Source organism: Gymnoscopelus braueri (genome assembly GCF_963280865.1).
Source record: "Gymnoscopelus braueri genome assembly, chromosome: 11".
Lineage (NCBI taxonomy): Eukaryota > Metazoa > Chordata > Actinopteri > Myctophiformes > Myctophidae > Gymnoscopelus > Gymnoscopelus braueri.
Genome location: NC_137613.1, coordinates 27,609,900 through 27,633,069, shown reverse-complemented (window position 1 = coordinate 27,633,069; position 23,170 = coordinate 27,609,900). Strand labels below are relative to the sequence as shown.

At 39.8% G+C, this 23,170-nt stretch overlaps 1 protein-coding gene across 1 annotated transcript; it reads right to left on the bottom strand.

Annotated features, from left to right (window-relative positions):
- Positions 1-1,940: 1,940 nt before the first annotated feature.
- scin (scinderin) lies at positions 1,941-21,201 on the bottom strand. Its single transcript, XM_080443283.1, has 16 exons — positions 20,882-21,201; positions 18,299-18,453; positions 17,679-17,840; positions 15,867-16,016; positions 14,198-14,290; positions 13,853-13,985; positions 13,155-13,243; positions 11,886-12,101; positions 10,050-10,171; positions 8,062-8,152; positions 7,518-7,688; positions 6,838-7,015; positions 5,010-5,131; positions 4,261-4,338; positions 3,897-3,957; positions 1,941-2,725 (listed from the first exon to the last, which is right to left on the bottom strand). Exons 1-16 carry the CDS (start codon positions 21,069-21,071, stop codon positions 2,562-2,564), a joined length of 2,175 nt encoding a protein of 724 aa, XP_080299409.1. The 5' UTR covers positions 21,072-21,201; the 3' UTR covers positions 1,941-2,561.
- Positions 21,202-23,170: the final 1,969 nt, after the last annotated feature.

Sequence of the window (23,170 nt, the reverse complement as noted above, 5' to 3'; positions counted from 1 at the left end):
TACAAGCTCACAACGCAACGCATTCTGAGCTTTTAGATCTTCTATTTTCAAAAACTCTTGCAATAAATATTATATATACAAATTATATTTGGAATATTTTTGAAACATTCTAACACAAATACTCCCAGGCACAAAACACTTTCATGATAATATTTGAGAACCACCAGTTTAAATAATAATTAAAAATGTGGAAGAAAGCCTAAATAAGCAACTACACTTTAGAAACAAGCCCCAAAAAAAACGCAACCCCCAAACTACCAATATTTACAAGCAACTTTACAAAAATTATCCCAAAGTCACTTATAATAAGCGGACATGGCAACGCTACCCAGCACCAGAGGGAGGGGCCAATACCGAACACAGCAGATCTACAAGCCCACAACGCGTCAGTGACCCAACGCACTGCGATCTTGTAGATCTGCTGTGTTTCCTGCGCGACACCGTGACGCGGCGAAGCATCATGTAAAAGCGTTTAACCCTCCTCCCAGCCCGCGGTGATTGGCTAAATCACGGCGCACGTTAGCGTGCGGGGCATCTGATTGGCGGAGAGAGACGACAGTCGTTTGTGATAAGGACACACCTACAACACCACCTGTTTCTGTCACTCATGAACTTTGAAGCAACCGCGAAAGAAAGTACTGTATGTTATAGTAGTTTAGTAGTATGCTAGGAATGATGGAATGTAGATTAGATTGCTCTTTGCTAAACCTATGGTGAAAGATGTGTAGCCTAATGATTTAGCACTGTTTTCAAACTTTTTTACCCCCCTCCCCTAAATTTAATACATAAATAAATAAATGAAAGAAATGTAAAAAATAAATAAAACATTTTACTTTCATAAGGCCATGACCCCCCCCCCCCCATTTCAAAGTATTCTGTCCTATTAATGATCAAATTCAACCGTGAAGCCGTAAACGTCAAGTAGGCCTATATAACATGAGAAATAAATTGGATGCATGGTTATGATCAATTTGTGTTTGCTTTTTTGCTTCTGTTGTAGGCCTAAATCACTTTGTAACACAGTTTTGTTTATTATTATTATTTATAGTGGAAATAAATAAGCGCTGGAATAGTAGGCTACTGAGGTTAGCTCTGGTCCATTGCGTTAGAACGAGAACTCCTTCTAACGCTATGGACCAGAGCTAGCCTTGAGGTATAGTGACATTAAACTACTCCTCCTTTGGCTGTCCTAGATTCTAGGGGACCCAAATAGAACTCCCTCATGGACCCCTAGGAGTACTCGGACCCCACATTGAAAACCACTGCTTTAGCATAGCCTACGTTGGTGTTGATTACACGTTGAACGCCAGCACTTAGCCTATGTACATTGATAGGCCTATGCATATTTCAGTAAGAGGGTGGGCTGTGAGTGTTGATTCAGGTCGGATTGCAGACTGACGTCAGTCTAGATTTACAAGTGTTTGATCACAATCACCCAGGAAATAGGGCCATTGACCATGGCCCGTATAAGAATACACATGTAGTGGTGTAAAGTACATGTACTCTAGTACTGTAGGCTACTTAAGTACAATTTTGAGGTATTCCCCACAACATCAGAGGAAAAATATTGTACTTTTACTCCACTACAATTCTATGAAAACTTTAGTTACTAGTTACTTTGTAGATTTTGATTATTACAAAACACATGCAACCATTGTGAGCTTGTAGATTGGCTATATTCAAAATCCTTTTGACCTCGTGGAAATGGGACATTCTGCACAATATTTGAGTAGGCTACTTTTACTTTTGGTACTTTAATGCTAAAATGCTTAAACCTTCTGATGGCGATAATTTTGTACTTTTACTCAACATACGTTTTGAATTCCGGACTTCTACTTAACAGAGTATATCTACATTGCAGTATTGATACTTTTACTTAAGCAAAACATGTGAGTACTTTTTCCACCACTGACTGTACACATGGACACTGTGGTGTGGGGTGACTGTCTACAACACTTTATTTGAAGTGGAGGTTTTAACAGTTGGATAGGCTGGATAGAATAGCTTAGATTAAAAAAGAAAAAACGCGAGGGTGAGTGGAGAAAAAAAAGAGTTAACAAAGCGAATTTAATATTGTCGATATTCAAAGTACAAAACAATCAGCTTTTTTATTTCATATTCCCCCGCCCACCCCCAGACTGACAAACTGAGGGATTACAGTATTTATTTAGGCCTACTACGTTCAATCCGTGGCAATTCATGTTACTTGAGCACCACCCCGTGGCTAAGAAGCTACACTACATATAATACAATGTACTTCAGTTTAATACATCAGAGTAAAAAATAAAACAAAAGCATATAAAAACATAAAAACAGTTCTGCAAGCATGAAAATACATCAGAGTAAAAAAAAGAAAAAGACAAATAAGCACCGTTTTAATTGCAGTGAAAGCCATATGAAGAAACGGCTTAAGAAAACAAATTAAAATGTTAAAAAAAAAGGTTCAATAATTTCCTGCACATGTACTGTTTGGTATTTTTCTGTTTGTTAATTAGATGGGAGAAAAAATATAGGCTACATCTCAGTCCACATTCACAATTTATGATGGAGGAAAAAAGTCCCTAAAGTTTGAGTCCCCTCATGTTTGCGGCCTCTGGGCTCCAGTAGGAGGGGTCCCATCCCAGGAACCAGCCGGTCAATGTGGGTGGTTCATGATTCTGCTGGACGATCACCATTGGAGTCCGTTTGTCACGACCGCCTGGGTCTGTCTCAATGTACTGCTTGGCTGCAAGGAAACAAATAAAGTCTCAAAGAAGATCAACAGGAGGTAAAAGCATCCTGTTTGAGCTAACACGGGGGTTCTGAGATTATGTTTGAAGATTCGTTTTTTAGAGAGGACAGTGTAGAGGTAACAGGAAACTGGGGCAGAACAGGTTCAACTGCACCACACATTGCGATTATATGGTAGATGAACAATGAGTTCAGCTACAGTTGCGCTTCAGAACATTTCTTAAAGGCTACATCCTGCATTACGTACATTTCCTGTCGTACCCGGGATTAGAAAGGGTCACATCTCTCAATGGAAGAGTATAGGAAGATATATAGGGAGACCTTTACTGATACTCTACAAAGTACAGATTGGGTAAAATAACCTTTAGTCATTAAAATAAGTTCCAGACTACAGCTGTAAAGTCTCAGTTACATTGAAGCCTCCAACGTTTGGTTCAGTTTGATGAGGTCATGCACACTCATATTTTGTTTTATTATGTTTAAGGAAAACATGATAAAACAAAACAAAACAAAAACAGTGTGTACACATGAGGGTCAAGTGAGTTATGAAGTCTGGGATGGGTCAGGGTAGAAGACAGGGTTAAGCAATTAAAATGGGAATTAAGATGGTCAAAGGGGCTTTGCCCTCAATGCCCTCAATACCCACATACCTGACAAACCACTTCAAAAAAGTGAGTGACACCCACAGCCACAATACTAGAGGGAGCAACAACAACGATCTGGTACCACCCATCTACTGTACATGGGGAATTTTTCTTTCTTCTATTCTGCCACCAAAATGTGTAATGCCCTGACACCATCCCTTAAAAAATCCATTGGATTCCATTGGATTCCTTCAAAGCAGGCCTGAAAATCCATCTTTCAGGAGACCACAAGGGGAGGTAAACTCACTTTTCCCATAAAAAGGGGGATGGCATTCACTGCTGACATTTTTTTCTCTTTTCCCTTTTTCTACATATGTACATATAGTGTTTAATATTTGTCGATTACATTGTATTTTGGTGTTATTTTTATGCTATGCTGATGAATTGAATAGATACTGTAGGACCACAATGGAAACAAGTCCCCAGGTACTTTTTGTGTTATCCTTTTAGCCCAAATGTACCTCGTGCTGTTTCCATTTCTGTCTAATAAAGTATTAAATTAATCAATCAATGAAAACTCACCCGCTTTGACGGATTCTGTTCTCTCGATCTCATTGGCATCCTGGCCAATCCAGACAAACACCTACAAGAGACAGGTGGACACTATTAGTTTGAATGTAGTCCCTCTGGGGGTTTGGTTGACTTCCCATGCTCACCCAATACAATACACCCATGCATATTTGTCATACATTTCACATTTATTTCACATTGACATTCATTTGGCATATTTTGAAACTATGTCATATAATACACAGTAAAATCCTCAGTGTTAATTTATGCAATTGAAACTCTGGTTACATTTGTACACTCTCAGAGTTAAATGAACACTCATGATTTTACAGCGTCGTATACATTTTCTGTGTGGGGTTTTTCCACAGCTCAGTACCTGGTCCCAAACATCTAACAGCATCACATCATCTTCTGCCAGGTCAGCCTGCGTAAAGTCTCCTGGAACCTCTTCAACCTGCACAGCACCAGTGTTAACACAATAACTTGAATGAGTAACGACGTAATACAATGCTTATTTCAATACTGGGGTAATATTTCTTACAGTTACTTATGTGAAGGAAATGTTTTGTGAACGTAACAAAAGAATAGTGCAAAAGTAATAATAACATATTACTTAGCACAGAAAGTAATACTGCAAAGTAACTAATTACTTTAGGTTGAGTATACATGATTAGAACATGAATGAACATTTCACAAATAAGGTCTAATATTTCTACAATTGCTACAACACCTGTACATCCAATCATAAACAAGAAGTTGAAGGGTAAATTTAAGTCTGATAATGATGTAGTGTGCATGTTAAAATCATGTATACTTTACATTACTTGAGACCATTTTTAATGTATTTTTTATTTTTTTACGTTTTGGACAAAATAGCAAATTGTACATTGAGGTGCCCACTCTTCTTGTATCCTTTGAAAGTAGCTTACCAAACGCTGTACAGGTCACGGTAACATTGTTTATATTAGCTATGGTGGGTCACAGCACAGGGTTATGGTGAAATAATTTAGATAAAGCACATAACCACCAAATTGTCATGTTTGTCATTGCTTTCCACTCGATATTTTCAATGGTATATGAAGTGGTTTTGTCTTTTGTGTTGTCTGGCGACATGGCGGTACTTACGGTAAACCTGCCAGATTTGTTGGAGCATCCGAACAGACGAGGTGGTTGAGAGATGTTCTGACTCTCCAGACTCGCTGATGTCTGGTACTCTTTCTTACCCCCTAACGCTGCCCAGAAATCAGCTGCAAATACAAACCAGAGAACTTCACAATTATGGAGTTTGTAGGTTGGCTATTTTCGGTGGAAAATTGGTGTAAAATAATACAAGTGTACCTACAGTAGTATAGAGCTTTATGGGGTTTAAGTGGTTAAAGAATCACAGAGCAGTGATTCTCAATGTCTTTAATATCAAAGACCCCCAGTATCATATGCATTATTAGGCCATGGACCCCCATTTCATACAATTTTGATCTCTGGGACACCAATCCACACAGTAAAATCCTCAGTGTTTGTTTAACTCTGAGAGTGTACAAATTGAACCAAATAGGCCTGTTAGGGTTGTAGACCCTAAAGTGTCCATTTGGGTCCTATACTAACTATCAAAAAAAAATTCTTGGGACCCCCTGAAACCCCCCTAAGGATCCCTGGGGGTATCTTCAGATGGGGGTCCGCAGCCAAATACATATCAATTTGGGGGTCCTTGACATGAAAAAGTTTGAGAACCACTGCACTAGACTAGAACGGGTGCTTCACTTGTTCAACTAAAAATAACTCACAACACGTACAGTACAGTATCATTTCTGCTGTGTTACCAGAATAAAATAACCTGGAACTACAGTATCTGCATGAAATGTTGAAAATGTATTGATATATTTGATATCATTTCCTCAATGCAAATGTACCATTATGTCTGAGGGAGCCTGTTTTGAAAAACTGATCATTGTACGAACCCATAATTGTAAAGTGTGGACTGTGACCAGACGTTGCTGGCTCAAATACTTGCTCAAATCTCAATCAACAACTATCAATGAAGTACTGTACCAATGCAAAGTACTTAAAGGTATCATGACGTTCAGTTTTACCACACATTAAAAGTCTTTGTCATGGTCCTTCAAACGTGTATAGAAAGTTTTAACAAAAAATTCCACTCCATTGATCCATGGCAGGTGTTTTTCCTCTCACATTTCTAAAGCCTTTTCAACTGCAATGAAAAAAGAAATCTTTGCCTGCGGGTGTCGCTGGTGAGGGATTTTGCCTGTCAATCATCGCCTCTGCTCCGCCCCCCCCAAAGAAAAGGGGAGGGGAGGGGCGAGGAGGAGAGTGGGTGGGATTAATCGACTGTGACCTCACTGCCGAAGGGCCAAGCTCAGATTACTTTTCAGCCTAATTATTCAGAAAACCCCAGACCACAGAAAATCCACTGAATGTTCAAAGTTCAGATTTTTTGGGTGTAATTGAGGTCATAGAATGTCATAGAACCTTTAAGCCCCAACTGCTACAGGGGAGGTGCTCAACAACGACTATGAACATTGTGGTTGTCTTGTAAGCAGCCCTGACGTGTGAAAGAGCGTTTATTGTTAGCCTGGCATAGCCAGACTAATACACGCGTGTACAGTATCTGGCAGATTTGTCTGGTTTACAGGGTAGCTTATGGGGATCTGTATGGGTGTAAACCAGAATGTTGCTTAAAGCATGCATGTTTAATAAACCCTGACCTTGGCAAATACAGTACAGGTATAAAAAACAAAAAAACATAACCTAATTAATGCGCTACATGGCCTGATTTATACTTCGTTGGTGTTGTGTGCCTCTGGTGTTGTGTGCCTAAAATAGCAGATCTACAAGCTCACAACGTGATGCGTTGTGAGCTTGTAGATCGACTATGTTCGTAGCGCGATACCATCATATAACGGGGTAGCCTATAAAATTAAGCATAAGGATAAACTACCTGGTTCCTGTCCTTCTGTGAGGCGCTTGGCGGGGCAGTTCAGCACTTTGCTCATATATTCTGCCCCTCTCTCCTCTTCAGTGCTGGAGCCCTTGCCCACCCACAGATACCCCTGCCCGCTCGGCATCTTCAGTAGGTAGGCATCGTTGGAATTTAAACTGGTAGCACTGGCCTCCACCTGAAAGAAAGTGTGACAGGAAATCATTAAATCAATATAATTTATATAGGGTTGGGCAATATATTGATATTAGATCGATATCAGGATATGAGACTAGATATCGTCTGAGATTTTAAATATCTTTATATCATGAAGTGTTGTCCTTTCCTGCTTTTAATCACTTAGGCCCTATTGTATACGTTATATATTTTTAATACTGAAAATAGCGAATCCACAAGCTCATAACGTGTCACATTGCAACGCTTTGTGAGCTTGTTTATTGTGAGCTCGCATTTATTGTCACAATACACTATTATCGTCACAATATACATTATGGAGGTGTTTGGTCAAAGATATTGTGATATTAGATTTTGTCCTTATCTCAGCCCTAATTTAATATTATATGTACATTTGTAACCCAATTTAATTGTACAAACTCAATAACTTATATAAATAAACCTTATTGTTATGATTTTGTATAAATATGCTCTTGCATGACTTCCTTGAAAAATATCATCCTTACCTCAGCAATTCTTGTGATGGTATCAAAGTTCTTGCGTGCCTGGAAGAGGCGCGTTTGTGGCACGGGGGCTTGACCTCCCAGGCGGGAGGTGCCGTTCTTGTAAATGATGAGAGGCTTGGACTTGAAGAGGCTCAGGAGATGTGGTGGCTCCTTACCTTGAGATACTCTGACCTGAGGTCACACAGAAGGGGAATACATGCTAAAAGCACCCACTAGGTGGCGGTTTAGCACAATGAACTGCTCAATATGCAGTCCAAAAGAACAGAAACAAAGTGATTGGATTTTTGATGATTTCCTGACATTTAATGATATGCAAAGTGCTATACAAGTAATAATAATAATAATATTTGTAATAATAATAATAATAATAATAATTATTATTATTTTGAAGAAAAGTGGCGTAACATGACTGTCAAATTAGGACAATGTAGTATTTGTGTTAAAAAACATTTTAAAATCTCATTTAAGCCAACGACCTAAAGAAGGATGGATGACAGACACGATTTGTTCAGTAAGTGTCACACATGTTTCTTTCATTGTTTACCTGCACAGCGTGTCCTCCTAGTGATTTATCCAGTTCCACCGTCAGGAAGGCAGAGACTGTCACCTCATCCAGGGTGCTGCTCATGCCCTGCCTGCAATAAAAATATATTTAAGTAATTAACCAGTGCTGGACACATTTTTCTATACAACTCCAGTCAAAGTACTCCAGGTCAATTATTACTCCACTACAAGTGAAAGTAGCTCTGTCAAATTTGTGCTTCAGTTTAAGTACTGGAGTACTTTGTTTTAAAATTGCTTAAGTATTCTAAAGTAGATGCTATTAAAATGCTTATTATTATTTTTTTATCTAAGATTTTCCAGAAAGTTTTCAATAATAGTGACACTAGCAGATCTACAACCTCTGCAACGTGTTTTGAACTTGTAGATCTGGTATTTTCAATAGATCTATTTGAAATAGGGCTTCTTAAGGTTAATTAATATTGTACTTTTTCCCTTCCCAGACATATAGTGGAGTCAAAAGTACAATATTTGTCTTTGAAATACTCAAGTAAAGTACTCTATACTCACAAAATGTACTTAAGTTAAGTACAGTGCTCAAGTAAATGTATTGAGTTACTGTCCACCATTGACTACAATTACTGATTGTTTGACAAATCAGGAAGCAGCACAGTGCATGGAGAGCTTAAGAGAAGATCAGACACCATGCAGGGTATGCAAATCAATCGTTATATGCTTCCGTTATACAGTACTGTATACTATGTAGCATTCACAGCACCTATGTAGTAAAATAGGCACCGCCTTTTTACATTAAACACTATGAGAAATGACCAAAATGTGACTACATAGTGGCCGCTTTTAGAAGGTGCTGATCAGAGTGCCTTTTCTGTCTGAAAGGAGCACTGAAAAGTAAAATGTGTTCAGACGTAGACTGCTTCAGCTGTCCATTCACGACTGTACACAAATGCAGAGCTCCTCATCTGAGCTGATGGTTTCCCTATGCCCCACTATCGACCACCAAGGCACACACACTGGACTACCACCGGTGTACCTCCTCCTCTTCTACCTAACAAAACAGTATATTAAACCTTTTATAATTACATCATATTCATTGTGGAGTAATCTTTTTAAAGGCAGGCCTACATAGTCCAGCAGCGTGAGCTACAGGTGACTCAAAGCAAGCAGCCATGTCCAGCAGCAGAGCTGACAGGCAGGGGAAGAAAAAATAAAGAGCTCAGTGCTCGTCTCTGGCACCTTGTCTGTAAAATATTGATACATTTTAGGTGATAAACGTGCCATGCAGTTACTCAATCTTGACTACTTTCACATCTACACCAACTAGTTTAAAACTGTGTTTTCAATATTTGTTAAGTTACATATGAAGTCTGTTTTAGTCGATCGTCCCCACCCCCCACTCCTTTTTTACATTTTCAGCACAACAAAATGCTCTACACAGCATTTTTCTTCATAAATGGCGGTTAGTGTTAACACACTTGCAATAAGGGACAGTGGTGTAGTCGTTGGTGCAAAATAGGATGGGTGGATCTGTGGTGGTGATGGTGAGATCAAGGAAGAAGTTGGTGGCCCTTTCCACCCTTTCCACCCACTTCAGACGGAAATTGTGGGGCGGCTGAGTACCAGCGGTGTACTCACCCTCACACCAAAGAGGACCGGACTCAGTCAGTCCTTTGTGCCGGTAGCCAGGAAGATGTACAATGATGCTTAATGGACACTCCACTACCAGGCGTTCTGCCCAGTTTGTGGACTAATATCAATGAGATTCTTGCTCATGCTATGACCTTTTTCCTCTTTTTTATGCTCTTGGCCTTTTTGTCTCTCTCTCTCTTTTTATCTGGCTGGCTATTTTCTATCTGGTATGTTTTTATTAATTGTTCTGTGTTATGTGAATGCTGTAATTACTATGGTGACTGAATTAGCCTCATGGGATCAATAAAGATCCATCCTATCCTATATCCTATTTATAGGCATAAACATTATCAGAAAATCTAAAAGTAATAACTCAGGCTTTACCAGGTGTAGATAATCTGTCCTCCTTTATAAGTGTACAGAATGATGTAACAGTCTCCACCGTAGAATTGACCGTAGGTTTTGGGGTCAACAGGAACCCTGCCACTGCTCTCCACTCTCCAGATCTGCACAACAACAAAATGATAGGGGTGAAACGGTCAATTGGATAATCTAATCTCATCGATTGACAAAACATCTATGGAATTAAATTGTGGTAGGCTAATTGAATAATACATTTAGTGATGTAAGGATTTGTGGAAAAATGGCAACTGCTGGGTAAACACATTCAACAACTAGAAAAAGTGCTCCTCGGAGCACAGGTCTCCGCCAGGTCAGGTAGGTTATTGTGGCCACCTGGTGGCGCTATAATAGGCCAATGTGAAAAGGGTGGCATTTCTTCCTCGGTCTAGTGGGAATGTGCGTGCAAGTGTTCACGGAAATCGCACGCTGTGTTCATGATTTGAGACATTTTGTTCAAAACGGACCAATCCTGCAAACTTTGGAAGCCAACCTTAGCCAATCAGGATGGAATATGAAATATCGGACAGATCCGTCTTGATCACATGACTATAGAGCTACTGTGTACCGATTTGCGTGATGTTTGGATAAAATCTGTAGGAGTAAATGGGTTTTGCACAAATCGGCCTCCTGGTGGCGCTATAACAGGCCCATGTGAAAAATTTGGGGCAGAGGTTCTGAATTGGCATCCAGGGAGTGTGTGTGCACAGTTTCGCAGCGACCGGGCCAACGGTGCCAGAGATTAGCTGGTAACAAACGGACAGGACACACGGACGGACACACGGACGGACGGACGGACGGACGGACGGACGGACGGACGGACGGACGGACAGACAGGGGTTAAACATACTCTCTCGCCATGCCTTTCGGCCTGGCGGAGACAATAAAAAAAATTGTGTTTGGGGTCAGATAACTAAAACAAGAATTAGAATGATAATTCATTGTGTTGAGCATTTACAATTTTTTTTTACCCCAATTACCTTATTATATCATAATTTAATAATTTTCTTTATGGCCTAAATGAACAGCACAGGAAAAATAACCAACAGATTCATCAATTACTAAATAAATGAATTAGTTGCAGTCCTAAAGCCAGCAAACGTCTGTGTATCCAAGTTACACCAGTTGGATTGTATACATTTGTCATCAGCAACAACAGGTTACCAGCAACAATTATTATTTGTTCTAGCCTAATTGACGTGAAAAAAAATCTAATAGATTTTTTATTTTATTTTTTACAATGAACTTAAGTGATTAGTTTGCTTAAAGGAGAATTTTGGACTAAGGTTTTCTTACCTTTTCTATGACGTTATGATATCTTAGGATGAATGGTACAGTAGAAAAATGTCATAACTCCATCCAGGGTCCGCCACAGCTTAAAACGTGCGCAGATAGGCCTTGCGCTAGATCGCATATTTTGATAGCTTTTTTTCATTTTTTTGGTGTGAGATCTGACGTTCATAGTGACAGAACACTATGCAACCCAAAAAAAACAACAACAAAAAACAGAAGTTTCGCTAGACGAGATTGAAATCTCGAGATTTCAATCTCGTCTAGCGAGACTTCTGTTTTTTTTTTTTTTCTTTTACAGTATTCTGTTACTATGAACGTCAGATCTCACCAAATGTTTTTAAATAAAAAGCTATTAAAATATGCGATCTAACGCAAGGCCTATCCGCGCACGTTTTAAGCTGTGGCGGACCCGGGATGGAGTTATGACATTTTTCTACTGTACCATTCATCCTAAGATATCATAACGTCATAGAAAAGGTAAGAAAACCTTAGTCCAAAATTCTACTTTAACATGGTTTTACATAGTACCTGTGTGTCCCCGGTCCCGTTGTCCACCATGTTGTACCGGGCTGCCATGTGACGGGACTCATGGAGCTTGGAGGCATCAAACTCCACCTGCTGGATCCTGGCGATCCTCTCTGTGACGTAGACCTTCCCAAAGCCCTGGCTCTGGTTCTTCTCCTTCCAGCCTGAGAAGAACTGCTTAAAGATGGGAGTCTCCCCACCTTCTGGGAGAACCTGGATCTGTAGGCGGGTGATTAGAGGTGAACTAAAGGAGTCCAGTTCACATACAGTGAAACCAAATTATAGTCACAAGAAGCAAAAAAATCAAAAAATAATCCAATTCATAACATGATAAAGTTCTGGAGAACACAGACAAGTTAGCTATTTATAGTGGTGCAATGTCGTATAAGGAAATTTGAGCAATAGTTTATTCTTTTATCTAATGTATACAAACAAGAAAAATAAATTATCAGAGGACAAATTGTATTTAGAATATATCTTTTTGGTGACAATGCTTTGAAACATACCTGTGAACCTTCAGAGTTGTGAAGGAGTGTAAACCCCTACTCTCCTTGAAAACTGCCCTAAAGAGTACCTTCAGGTGGCTGCAATTTGAAAAGTCATAACCTAGCCCCCCCCCCCCCCCCCCTCAAGCTGTTTACTGTACATATGTTTTTGTTTTTCGTATTTTGAGAACTGTTTATATGATGTTCTGCATAGTAGTGTATATCTGTCTGTCATTTAATGTCACTATGAATTGAGTACAGGGACCCCAATGGAAACAAGCCAATGGCTTTCTTGGTTTTTTAATTCCTATTAGCTGACCTTGTATTGAACTGTACTTTCATGTGCTTTTTTCTGCAAACTTCTAATAAAATATTCAATCAATCAATCAATCAATCAAAATACACAGTGAAGACAAAATAAGGGTAACATGGAGCTAAACCCTGATTTATTGCATTTATTTATGACAGCTCAGTGGCCTGGTGGTTAGGGTGTCAGCCCTTAAGGGTTCAATCCCTAGCCAAGTCATACCAAAGACTATAAAAATGGTAACCAATGCCTCCCTGCATCACTGGACTCAGCATCAAGGGTTTGAATCGGGGTAAGTCCCTTTGACATACTAGCGGCATGTCCAGGCGGTGTACTTGCACACCAAGCTGCCTCACGCTGATCTATGGGCCACACCCTGATTTATAATCTGTTGTAAGACATTGTTACATGCCGAAAATAGCTGATCGGCTATTTTTGGTATGTAAGCATCAGTGTTACTGGCTGATAACATTCATATACCTTGGTGTTTGCTGGGTAGCCCATCTGTTTGATAAAACCCTCCGCTGTCTTCATGGCTTCTTTCCTTTCACTGGGGTTGGCCTTCTGACCTGCAGGATATACACGAGATGAGATCAATGCTGATATGCAAACCAGCACGGCCTGTTGCATTGTCAGAACGATGATAAGCCCATTTGAAACAACGATGCAGCCTCGGGGGCATACTAAAATATCACCAGGCCATAATATATACACAATGATTTAGGTTAGCTTAGGAGTCTGAATGCAACCTCAAGAGATAATGGATGACCATTGACCAATAAAAGGAAAAAAAAAGTGGATCACAGGATCCACATGGGCACAGTGTGGGTCCAATGTGGATCTCAGAATTCACGTGACCAGCCCCTGACGTCTATGTGTTTGTAAGTTGTCTATGTCCATGACATACCTATGATGACACATGACTCCAAATTTGGGTAAGGTTTACAACCTGACCCAAACCCTGTTGACTTCAATTATAAAATATAAAAGTACAATATTTCAAAAAGTATAAAACATATGTGGAAAAGATCGATCCAGCAGTTTGCCAGATTAGCTCCGGACAAACAGACACACAGACACACAGACACAGACCCTCTTATAGACGACCAGCCTCCTACAGAGCCACGCCATAAAAAAAACTGTTCTTTAATAGTTATCGCACACAGTAGGTGTTGTACCTTTCCACACAAAGATCATCTTGTTCTTGCCATTGTCCAGAATGAAGCATTCATCTGACAGCAGGTGACTCTGCTGAAACGGGTTCTCCTCAGACACCATGGTCACTGCCATGGAGCCCGATGCGTCAGAAATCTGGTGACAACAGATGTCAATGATGAGGCACTGGTAGGGACAAGTTTGTGTGTGTGTGTGTGTGTGTGTGTGTGTGTGTGTGTGTGTGTGTGTGTGTGTGTGTGTGTGTGTGTGTGTGTGTGTGTGTGTGTGTGTGTGTGTGTGTGTGTGTGTGTGTGTGTGTGTGTGTGTGTGTGTGTGTGGGGTAGTAGTAGTAGTTGTAGATATTGTACCATGTAAAGCTTTGCCAGTTTCCTGTTGGACATGTCTGCTACTGTGTCATCACTGTCATCTCCATCTGGGAGCTCTGGCTTAGTGCCAAGGACCTGTTGAAACCAGTAGGAGCAGGTAGTCTTAAATAACGCTTAAAACCACAGGAAGGCAAACCAAGACAAATGAGGGTTGAACCCCCTACATGAAATAAAAACGTCATCACAAGCATTTATTTTATTAAGGTCCTGCTGGAGCATATTTAAAGGAGAATTTTGGACTAAAGTTTTCTTACCTTTTCTATGACGTTATGATATCTTAGGATGAATGGTACAGTAGAAAAAGTTCATAACTCCACCCCTGAGCCGCCACAGCTTAAAAGGTGCGCGGATAGGCCTTAGGTTAGATCACATATTTTAATAGCTTTTTTTTTTGTGAGATCTGACGTTCATAGTGACAGAACACTGTCCCAAAAAAAAAAAAAAAAAACAGAAGTCTCGCTAGACGAGATTGAAATCTCGAGATTTCAATCTTGTCTAGCGAGACTTTTTTTCTGTTTTTTTTCTCAGGGGTGGACTTCTGTTTTCTTTCTTTTTTTTTCCCTCAGGGGTGGAGTTATGACATTTTTCTACTGTACCATTCATCCTAAGATATCATAATGTCATAGTATAATTCACAAAACCTAATCCTACACATACAAGAAACATCAAATTAATGTATAACTTGATAAAGGGAGTAGTTCTGCAGAACACACACAACAAGCTATTTTTATCGGTTGTCAGGGTCCGCTCCTCGGCCCTTGAACTTTGACTGTTTTTGGACTTATTAGGCCTGTTTCTGTTGTTCAGTATGTTCTGTATTAGTCTTGCATTCTGTTACTCTGTTGTTGCCTTGGTGTTCTTATTTTGTAGCAATGTTCCTAATGTTTGGAGAGTCTATGTTTGGTAGTTAGCTTTCAGAAGTTATAAACACCTACTGCATACTTTGAGTTTATCCTGCCTGCCTCGAGTCCTGCTTTTGGGTCCTCTGTACTTTCCATTTTAATAGCTTTTTAAAAAAAAGCAGAACACTGTCCCAAAAAAAAAAAAAAAAAACAGAAGTCTCGCTAGACGAGATTGAAATCTCGAGATTTCAGTCTCGTCTAGCGAGACTTCTGTTTTTTTTTTTTTTTGGTTGCATAGTGTTCTGTCACTATGAACGTCAGATCTCACAAAATAAATAAATAAAAAAAGCTATTAAAATATGTGATCTAACCTAAGGCCTATCCGCGCACCTTTTAAGCTGTGGCGGCTCAGGGGTGGAGTTATGAAAATGTTCTACTGTACCATTCATCCTAAGATATCATAACGTCATAGAAAAGGTAAGAAAACTTTAGTCCAAAATTCTCCTTTAACTACGTTTAAGGAACTTTGAGCAATAGTTCTATTTTCTTTTAAATGTGCTCTAAATAAAAACAATTATTTAATGCATACTATATATTTTAGAAAGAATAAACAAATTAAAATATATTTAGAGTGGCTACATTTTGTATAGAATATATAGGATTAAAAACATTCTGACTTCCAAAGTCAGAACATGTAAATGTAAAATCTCTTTAATTCCTTCTTTTCTTTTTAGAATTCTTATATACTGTGACATGCAAGAAGCTCAAGTCATGTTTGGAAAGGCCTCACTGTGTTGTGTGTAACAAACCGTGATCAACTCTGAGGCTTCGCTTCCCTCTTCTTCAACCACAAGCTTGGCTCGGCCATTTCTCTCATTGTCACGGATGCCGGCAGCCACTTGTGCTGCTTTTAGCCTCTCGAACTTGTTGCACAGGGATCCACACCACTGATAGATCACCTGAAGATACAAACAGACAGACAGACAAGAGCACAGACAAATGCAAATATTGCTTTAGGGGTGCCACAGTTAATCAAACTAATTGATATAATTGATAATTCGATTAAATCAATCGATAATTGATTTAAATAATAAAAGAATCAATTAATAATCAATCCCTATTTTGGGCATGTGTTTATAGGCAAAATGTAAAAATTAGTGAGCATAGCAGATCTACATGCTCACAACATGTCACGATGTGACGCCTTGTGAGCTTGTTGATCTGCTACTTATATCTGAAATTTCTGATATATATAAAAAAAATAACAAAGAAATATTTTCAAAAATACGCTTCTCGATTATTCGGTTAATCAAACAAGGCCATCGCTAAGAAAACAATTGACTGTTGCAGCCCTATGTTGTTTTTGTAAAGAAACTATCAGCTCAAATAAACCCTCCTTTCGTAAACATGCAGCAGGAGGAGTCTGTGTAAGAGGGCTTGTGTACAAAGAGGAGGGCATCAATGTTTCAATGACAGTCACAGATACCACAGATGCAGGGGGCATCATGTTGGATTATGATGTTTACAAAGTACCTTGTACCATTAAAGATAACAATGACTCACTGTCTCACAAAGATAATTTCTCACTGTCCATGCACTGTAGACTGACTGTTCTGTTCTACACGTATTACTGGGGTATACCGTCTATATCAGGGGTGGGCAAGATTTCTTTCCAGGGGGCCATACTGACTTCCATAAAGTGAGTGAGGGGCCACACATTGTACAATTGAATTGAAACTTGAAACACATAGTGCTGAATTATGTTAAAACTGCATGGATTTGGTAGACATGCCAGACTACTTTACAATAAGGTACTTGCTTTCACAACAATCATTTTCAGTTACAAAATGTTGTAACTGAAAATTGTTCTGTTCATTTCCTTTTTTTTTTTTACAGCTATACTGTATCACTCTGGTGTACTGGCCTTACAAAAGATGACTTGCATAAAACAATCCATGTCAATGCCGTATCAACTTTTAAATGAGCCTATAAATGTATACAGGATCTTATCTGATATGCACCACTCCATAGGTCACTGATCAAACACATTGCATTATGTTATAAATATGGACTCAAGGTTGACTGTTACATTATAAACAAAATATTTGAGTACATACGGATGGAGAAATGCAGGTAGGTAGCCTATAGTACTCAAATGGTAAATATGAATTACTATTAATTGGAGTCTAGCTAAATATTTTTTTCTAAAAAACATTTACAGCAGCCTTTTATAATGTACATTCTTGGTGGGGGTCATTTTGTTTTTCTTTGAGGACTTGGCGGGCCGGATTAAGATGGTCAAAGGGCCGGGTCCGGCCCCCGGGCCGTATGTTGCCCATGTGTGGTCTATATACATCTATATACATACATCTGTTAGTGCACTTTGACTGCACTTACTGTATATCTTTACACACGTTAAAAGCTCTTTCACCAAGCTAATTCCTAAGTCGTACAAGTGCAAGTCACCGTGCATTTCTATCTGCTGATTTTATTTTTTATTTTCTAAATTAGTATATTATGTGTTACCCCTTGCTGTGTCTATCTTTCTTTATCTATCCTGTGTTTCATAATTGCTCATCTAATTCAGTGGAATGAGAAACGCATGCGGCAGGTTCTCTTACAGCTCCGAGGTCAACAATGAAACAGTCTCCTTTGTTGAAGCTGGACCAGCTCAGGGGAACCTCTGTGGCCCTGACAACACGCCGGCCCTTAATGTGGAAGAGTCTCCGGGCGGAGAGGTCGTTGGTGACCACATGATGGAAGCCTGATGCAACGCCTCCAGTCTGTGTGGAAGAGAAACACACACATGCTGTTAATGTTCTTCCATTGCTCCTCTTTTTCCCCTGCTCTCAAGTTAACGCTCCATTCCATGAGTCACCGCCCGCCATGGCCAAACATAATGTTGTGGAATCAAAACACATTTTAACCACATGAACGGTTCATGATGGACCGTAGCGTCCATATTCTGAGGCGAACCTTTGGCAAAAATAGAAAATCTACAAGCAGTGAATCGGCTATTTTCGGCAAGGAGTTTTGGTATAGAGGGGAAAAAGGAGGTGGCCTAGTATAGACCCCTGGGGGACCCCAGTCAGTCAAAGTAGGTTTTAAGAGGTTAAGGAAAAATAGATGTTATCAAAAGCAAGTATACCACAGTGAATGAGCCTGAGCAGTATGAAATACGATCCATGCTATTGTGAAATTTGCCATAACTTGAGATCACTGGAATGGGATTGTGCCATACTTTGTATGTGATCCCTCCCTTGAAGTAGCTGGTGAAGGATGTGGATTCGAACCCTTGTATTTCCCTGTACTGGACCGGCTTTCCACCCAGGAACTCATCCAGCTGCACGGTGAAGATGGCTGCGGCTGTGCTCTCGTCCTGTGTGCACTCCTTGCCTGTGCAAGTACAAAAACGGAAGTGGTGAGATGAGGAAGTGCTTCTTACCACCACTTATTTGCTTGAGAATCACACTTGCAGTATGTTCATGAGACACTATCAGTCATCTCGTAGATCACAAAGTGTGACTTTTCAGCAGTTCTTTGCCATCTCACAACTCACAAAGTGAGAATTTCCAGCAGTTTTTTCATCCAGCCGTTACCCTCTCTGTCAAATGTCTTCAATTCGATTCAAATCAATCTTCATTTCAGACCCAAGGGAGATTCATATCACAATAAAAACACAACACAATAAAAAGAAAAATAACAGAATAAGAAATACAATAAAAGACTTCCACCATGTTCAGTTTCGAACATACGGACAAGTGCGCCAATGGTTCCACAGTCTAGAGGAGAACCTGACAGAACTACGTATAGGGTTTGTTATGACAGCAATGATGTCATACTGACTCAGATGCCCTACACATAAATCTATACATAAGATTGCGAAGCACAGCAGAGCAGGTGGGTACCCCAACATTGACAAACATCTGGCCTGCACTGGAGCTTCGTGGAGCTCTCAGCAGCAGCCTCATACACTCATTATCGTTATATTAATTATGAGGGTGAATACATTCACTAGAAGTGGACATATGGTGTTTCGTTGGAGTAAAGTGCGTTGTGATGGAAATGAAGTGCATTAGAAGTCCATTTGCATGTCAGATGGTTAATGATTCATGCTGGGTGGGTTTTAAGAAGATAGTAGGGACTATATAAAACATTTTAGTGGTATTGAACTGGTACTGGGAAAGGAAGTGGAGAGAGAAAGATGAAAAGAGAGATAGTGAGAGGGATGGACAGAGAGATGCATTAACCACTTTCAGCATCCTTATTTGGGGCATGTTGTGAGGTTGTAGATCAGTTATTTGTGCTATTCGTCGTAAGACAAACTATATAGGGCTTAAGTGGTTACAGGAAGGAAGTGGCTGCTGAATACTGATCACTGCTCAGCAGTGTTGCACATTTCTTCTCAGTACATTAGCAGGTGTTCTCTGCAGGAAAACAATCTGTTCTTTCTTCAAAAGCTGTTTTTATGTCCATACTTATAACATAATAAAATGTAAAGTTAACAGCATATATGCATAACCACATATTGCCTAAAGGTCCTATTCCTTGTTAGAAATGATTAATATCTCAGGCCATCCCCTTCTGGTGCAGGAAGCTGTCAGTTACACAGTATGAATCATAATGTATTTATGTTCTTGTGTCAAGCATGACAAACTAGCATGACTTCATTTTTCATCACTTTTCTGCCTCTATACAAAAGTCACTCATTGTGGAATGCGGAACATCAGGTATCACACAGTAATACTACTGTACACTCAAACAAGTCTGTATTGCAGAAAAGGAGCAGAGATGTACCCACCTCTGGATACATATCATCTGGTGAACCAGTAGGGTACAACAGCATTGACAACTCACAGAAATGTGTGTGAGGAGGAATTCATTGGCATAATGGGGGAGAAAAAGGGGTAAAAATAATTGGAATTCTACTAAAAAAAAAGAAAAAGAAAGATAAATGAAACTGGAACCATGTAATAACTTGAAAGTAACTTGGTTCATATGGTTTATATGGTTCATCCTAATAATGTCCCCAGTGCCCGCTCATTTTGCTCTTCCCAGAGGCCCTCATTTGAAAAAGTGTAAAGACAACTGTAATTACATTTTCTGTGACTAGAATGAAAAAGAATCACTATTCTTTTTCATTCTAGACCCAGATCGTACAACACATGCTGACATAGCGTAATGAGCCCATAATCAATTAACCAATCAATCAATCGATGAAGACTGAATATTATGAAACACATTATGACAACTCACCGGGGTACATGGGATGGCTGGGGGACTCTGTGTCTCCCCATAGGATCTCACTCCAACAGACCTACAGGCCATTAAGGGGCCGTTCCACTAATCTTATCCGAGGGACATGCCTGCATTTTCACATACACCTGTTGCCCTGAGTCCCTCTGATTTTATGGAGGTCTTCCCCAGAGAGGGGATAGGGGAACAGCATAGGACCTCCGTGTCCCCAGGTATATACCTGGGGACACCTGGGTAGGAAGCTCAAAACAAGAGTCCGTAGCAACAGCAGAATAAGCTGCTTTTCATTTGGCAGAGAAGGCATTGGCAGAGAAGGTTGTGCCCATTTATCATGGGCGCAACACACTCAGCTGTTCATCCCACAAATGCATGTATCCCACAAACAGAGCACCATTTAAAAGGGAAATAAACATGCTTTAATGGTATAACAGAACAGCTGCAAACACAGAAATAATCTACCAAACAAAAAAATCAGAACTTTTTGTGCTATGCTTATCTATCTATCACCTCCACCGTATCAATTCCCAGAGAATACAGCCAGGTAAGTTGCATCAACTCATCAACTCACCCAGCCAGTAGTGCAGGTCATAGAAATCACTGTTCTTTGCCTTGACAGTCTTCAGAATGACATAAGCATCCCCACTGTAGAAGTTCCCGTGTAAACCATCAGGGACTGGAGCCAAATCAATGTTCTCGATCCTCCAGATCTGCAGGCCTGCTGTCTTGCCCGCCTTGTCAAACTCCTTGTGGTGCACCATGTCTGCAGCCGGGGTGGTGGAGAGAAAATGAATGTGGAACCCAGGTGTGGTGAGAGGAGAGAGAGGGTCGTGTTGGAGAGGCACAGTGCTGCTTCTGTTCCTGAGGAACTGACTGACTGTAAAGAGCCACTGTGCAGGGCTTTTGCTTTCACTGAGCTTAGGGGTGGGTGTGTCTAAATTATGCCAAAGTACACATCCACGCAGACACAAACATGTATGCTTTCAGTGGAGCTCAGAATGTTTTTCACACACACACACACACACACACACACACACACACACACACACACACACACACACACACACACACACACACACACACACACACACACACACACACACACACACACACACACACACACACACACACACACACACACACACAAAATGGAACAGTCTAAAAATATGGGAAATTACTCACTCCTCCGTGACATTTCAACTGTATTTATATTTTGGTGAGTTTTCTTTATGTCACATGGTTGCAAAAAGCAAAACCACATTGACATTTAAGTTCCCTTTGTTAAACCTATTTATGTCCTGTAAGTTCCCTTTGTTAAACTGATGTCCTTATCTGAATGAAACAAATTTATATTATACTCCGGCTATTCAAAAATAAAACATTTTATTTATTTTATTTTGTTGTATTGCTAGTGAATCGTAGTACTTCTTCCACCACTGGTTATTTAACTGGTTATTTGAATTATAGACCATTATGACAAAGTCAATGTGGAACAAAAGGGGGAAGAACAAACAGTCATTATGACAGATCCCAGTCATTTCCAGGATTACTACCATCTTAATTGTAATGGGGGCAGAGTTGATTGCTGTGCTGTGTGAAGTCACGAGAGATAATTAACTGTGTTAATGCCTGATTTATAGGCAATCATTTATAGCCTTAGTTGCCGTAATGAAAATTGCTGGACTACAAGTGCTTTGTGAGCTTGTAGATCAGCTATTTTCTGTTTTGTGTAACTAAGTAGTATAAATCAGGCTTAATGACACGAATAGCATCTGATCTCTTTACCATCTGATCTCTTTGCCAGTCTGATCTATTTGCCAAATGTTAAATATCTTCTACTGTATATCTAACATTTCTTCTTATCAGGCTGAAGAAACCGGGAAACGTGAAAACTGAACTTCTGGTAAGATCAAGTGAGGTGCTGTATTGGACTTTGACCCAATTGTTGGCACATCACCAATGCTACATTCTGAAGGTGTAATAAAGACTGTGGAGCTGTTGATTTCCACAACCGGTCGTCATCTATGCCGTGTTAATGGATTAAAGGAGTAGTTCACCCAAAAAATGACTTATTTTATATCAATTGCACACCCCATGAAGCCTTGAATCCATGGATTTATTTGTGTTTTTGTCGCATTCCTAAGCTAATAATTTGATTCCTGTCTCCTACCGGCTAATGTATCCGGTAGGAGACACAAAGTAGATTATTTGTGTCTCCTACCGGAAATACACCCGGGCATCAAATTATTGGCTTAGGAATGCGACAAAAACAAACATTAATCCATGTATTCAAGGCTTCATGGGGTGTGCAATTGATAGAAAATAAATCAGTTTTTTGGGTGAACTCCTCCTTTAAGCCATAACACAGAATCTCACTGACAGTTAAAGGTTTCACTTCCTTGTCATCTTGCCAAATAACTGTGCAATGTTTAGTGCAACCAGTGACAATGGTTCGCCAAATCTCTTCATCTGAACATTCTAAATTTGACTCAATTCAGCCGCAGGGAAATTTCAGTCATATGCTGTCCATGTTATATTAAAGTTGCAATCCTTTAATGTCATGTCCTACTTTAATGTCATGTGAACCTGGGTCTCTTGCGTGGGAGACCAAACTTCTACCGCTCTTTCAAGAGGAAATCTAAGCAGTAAAGCACAAATCATTTGACTGTGGGAAACACTACTTTGACCCTTGATATAATATGATAATAATGTGGGCTTATGCAGTTCATAGATCAGCAGGTCCAACAAAGTGCCGACAAATCGTAAATATTCCTGTCATCACTTTTACATCCAACGGTAAGTTATTACTGAAATTCCACTTCTAGCACCCCGGGGAGACATTGAATGGCTGTAGTATCAG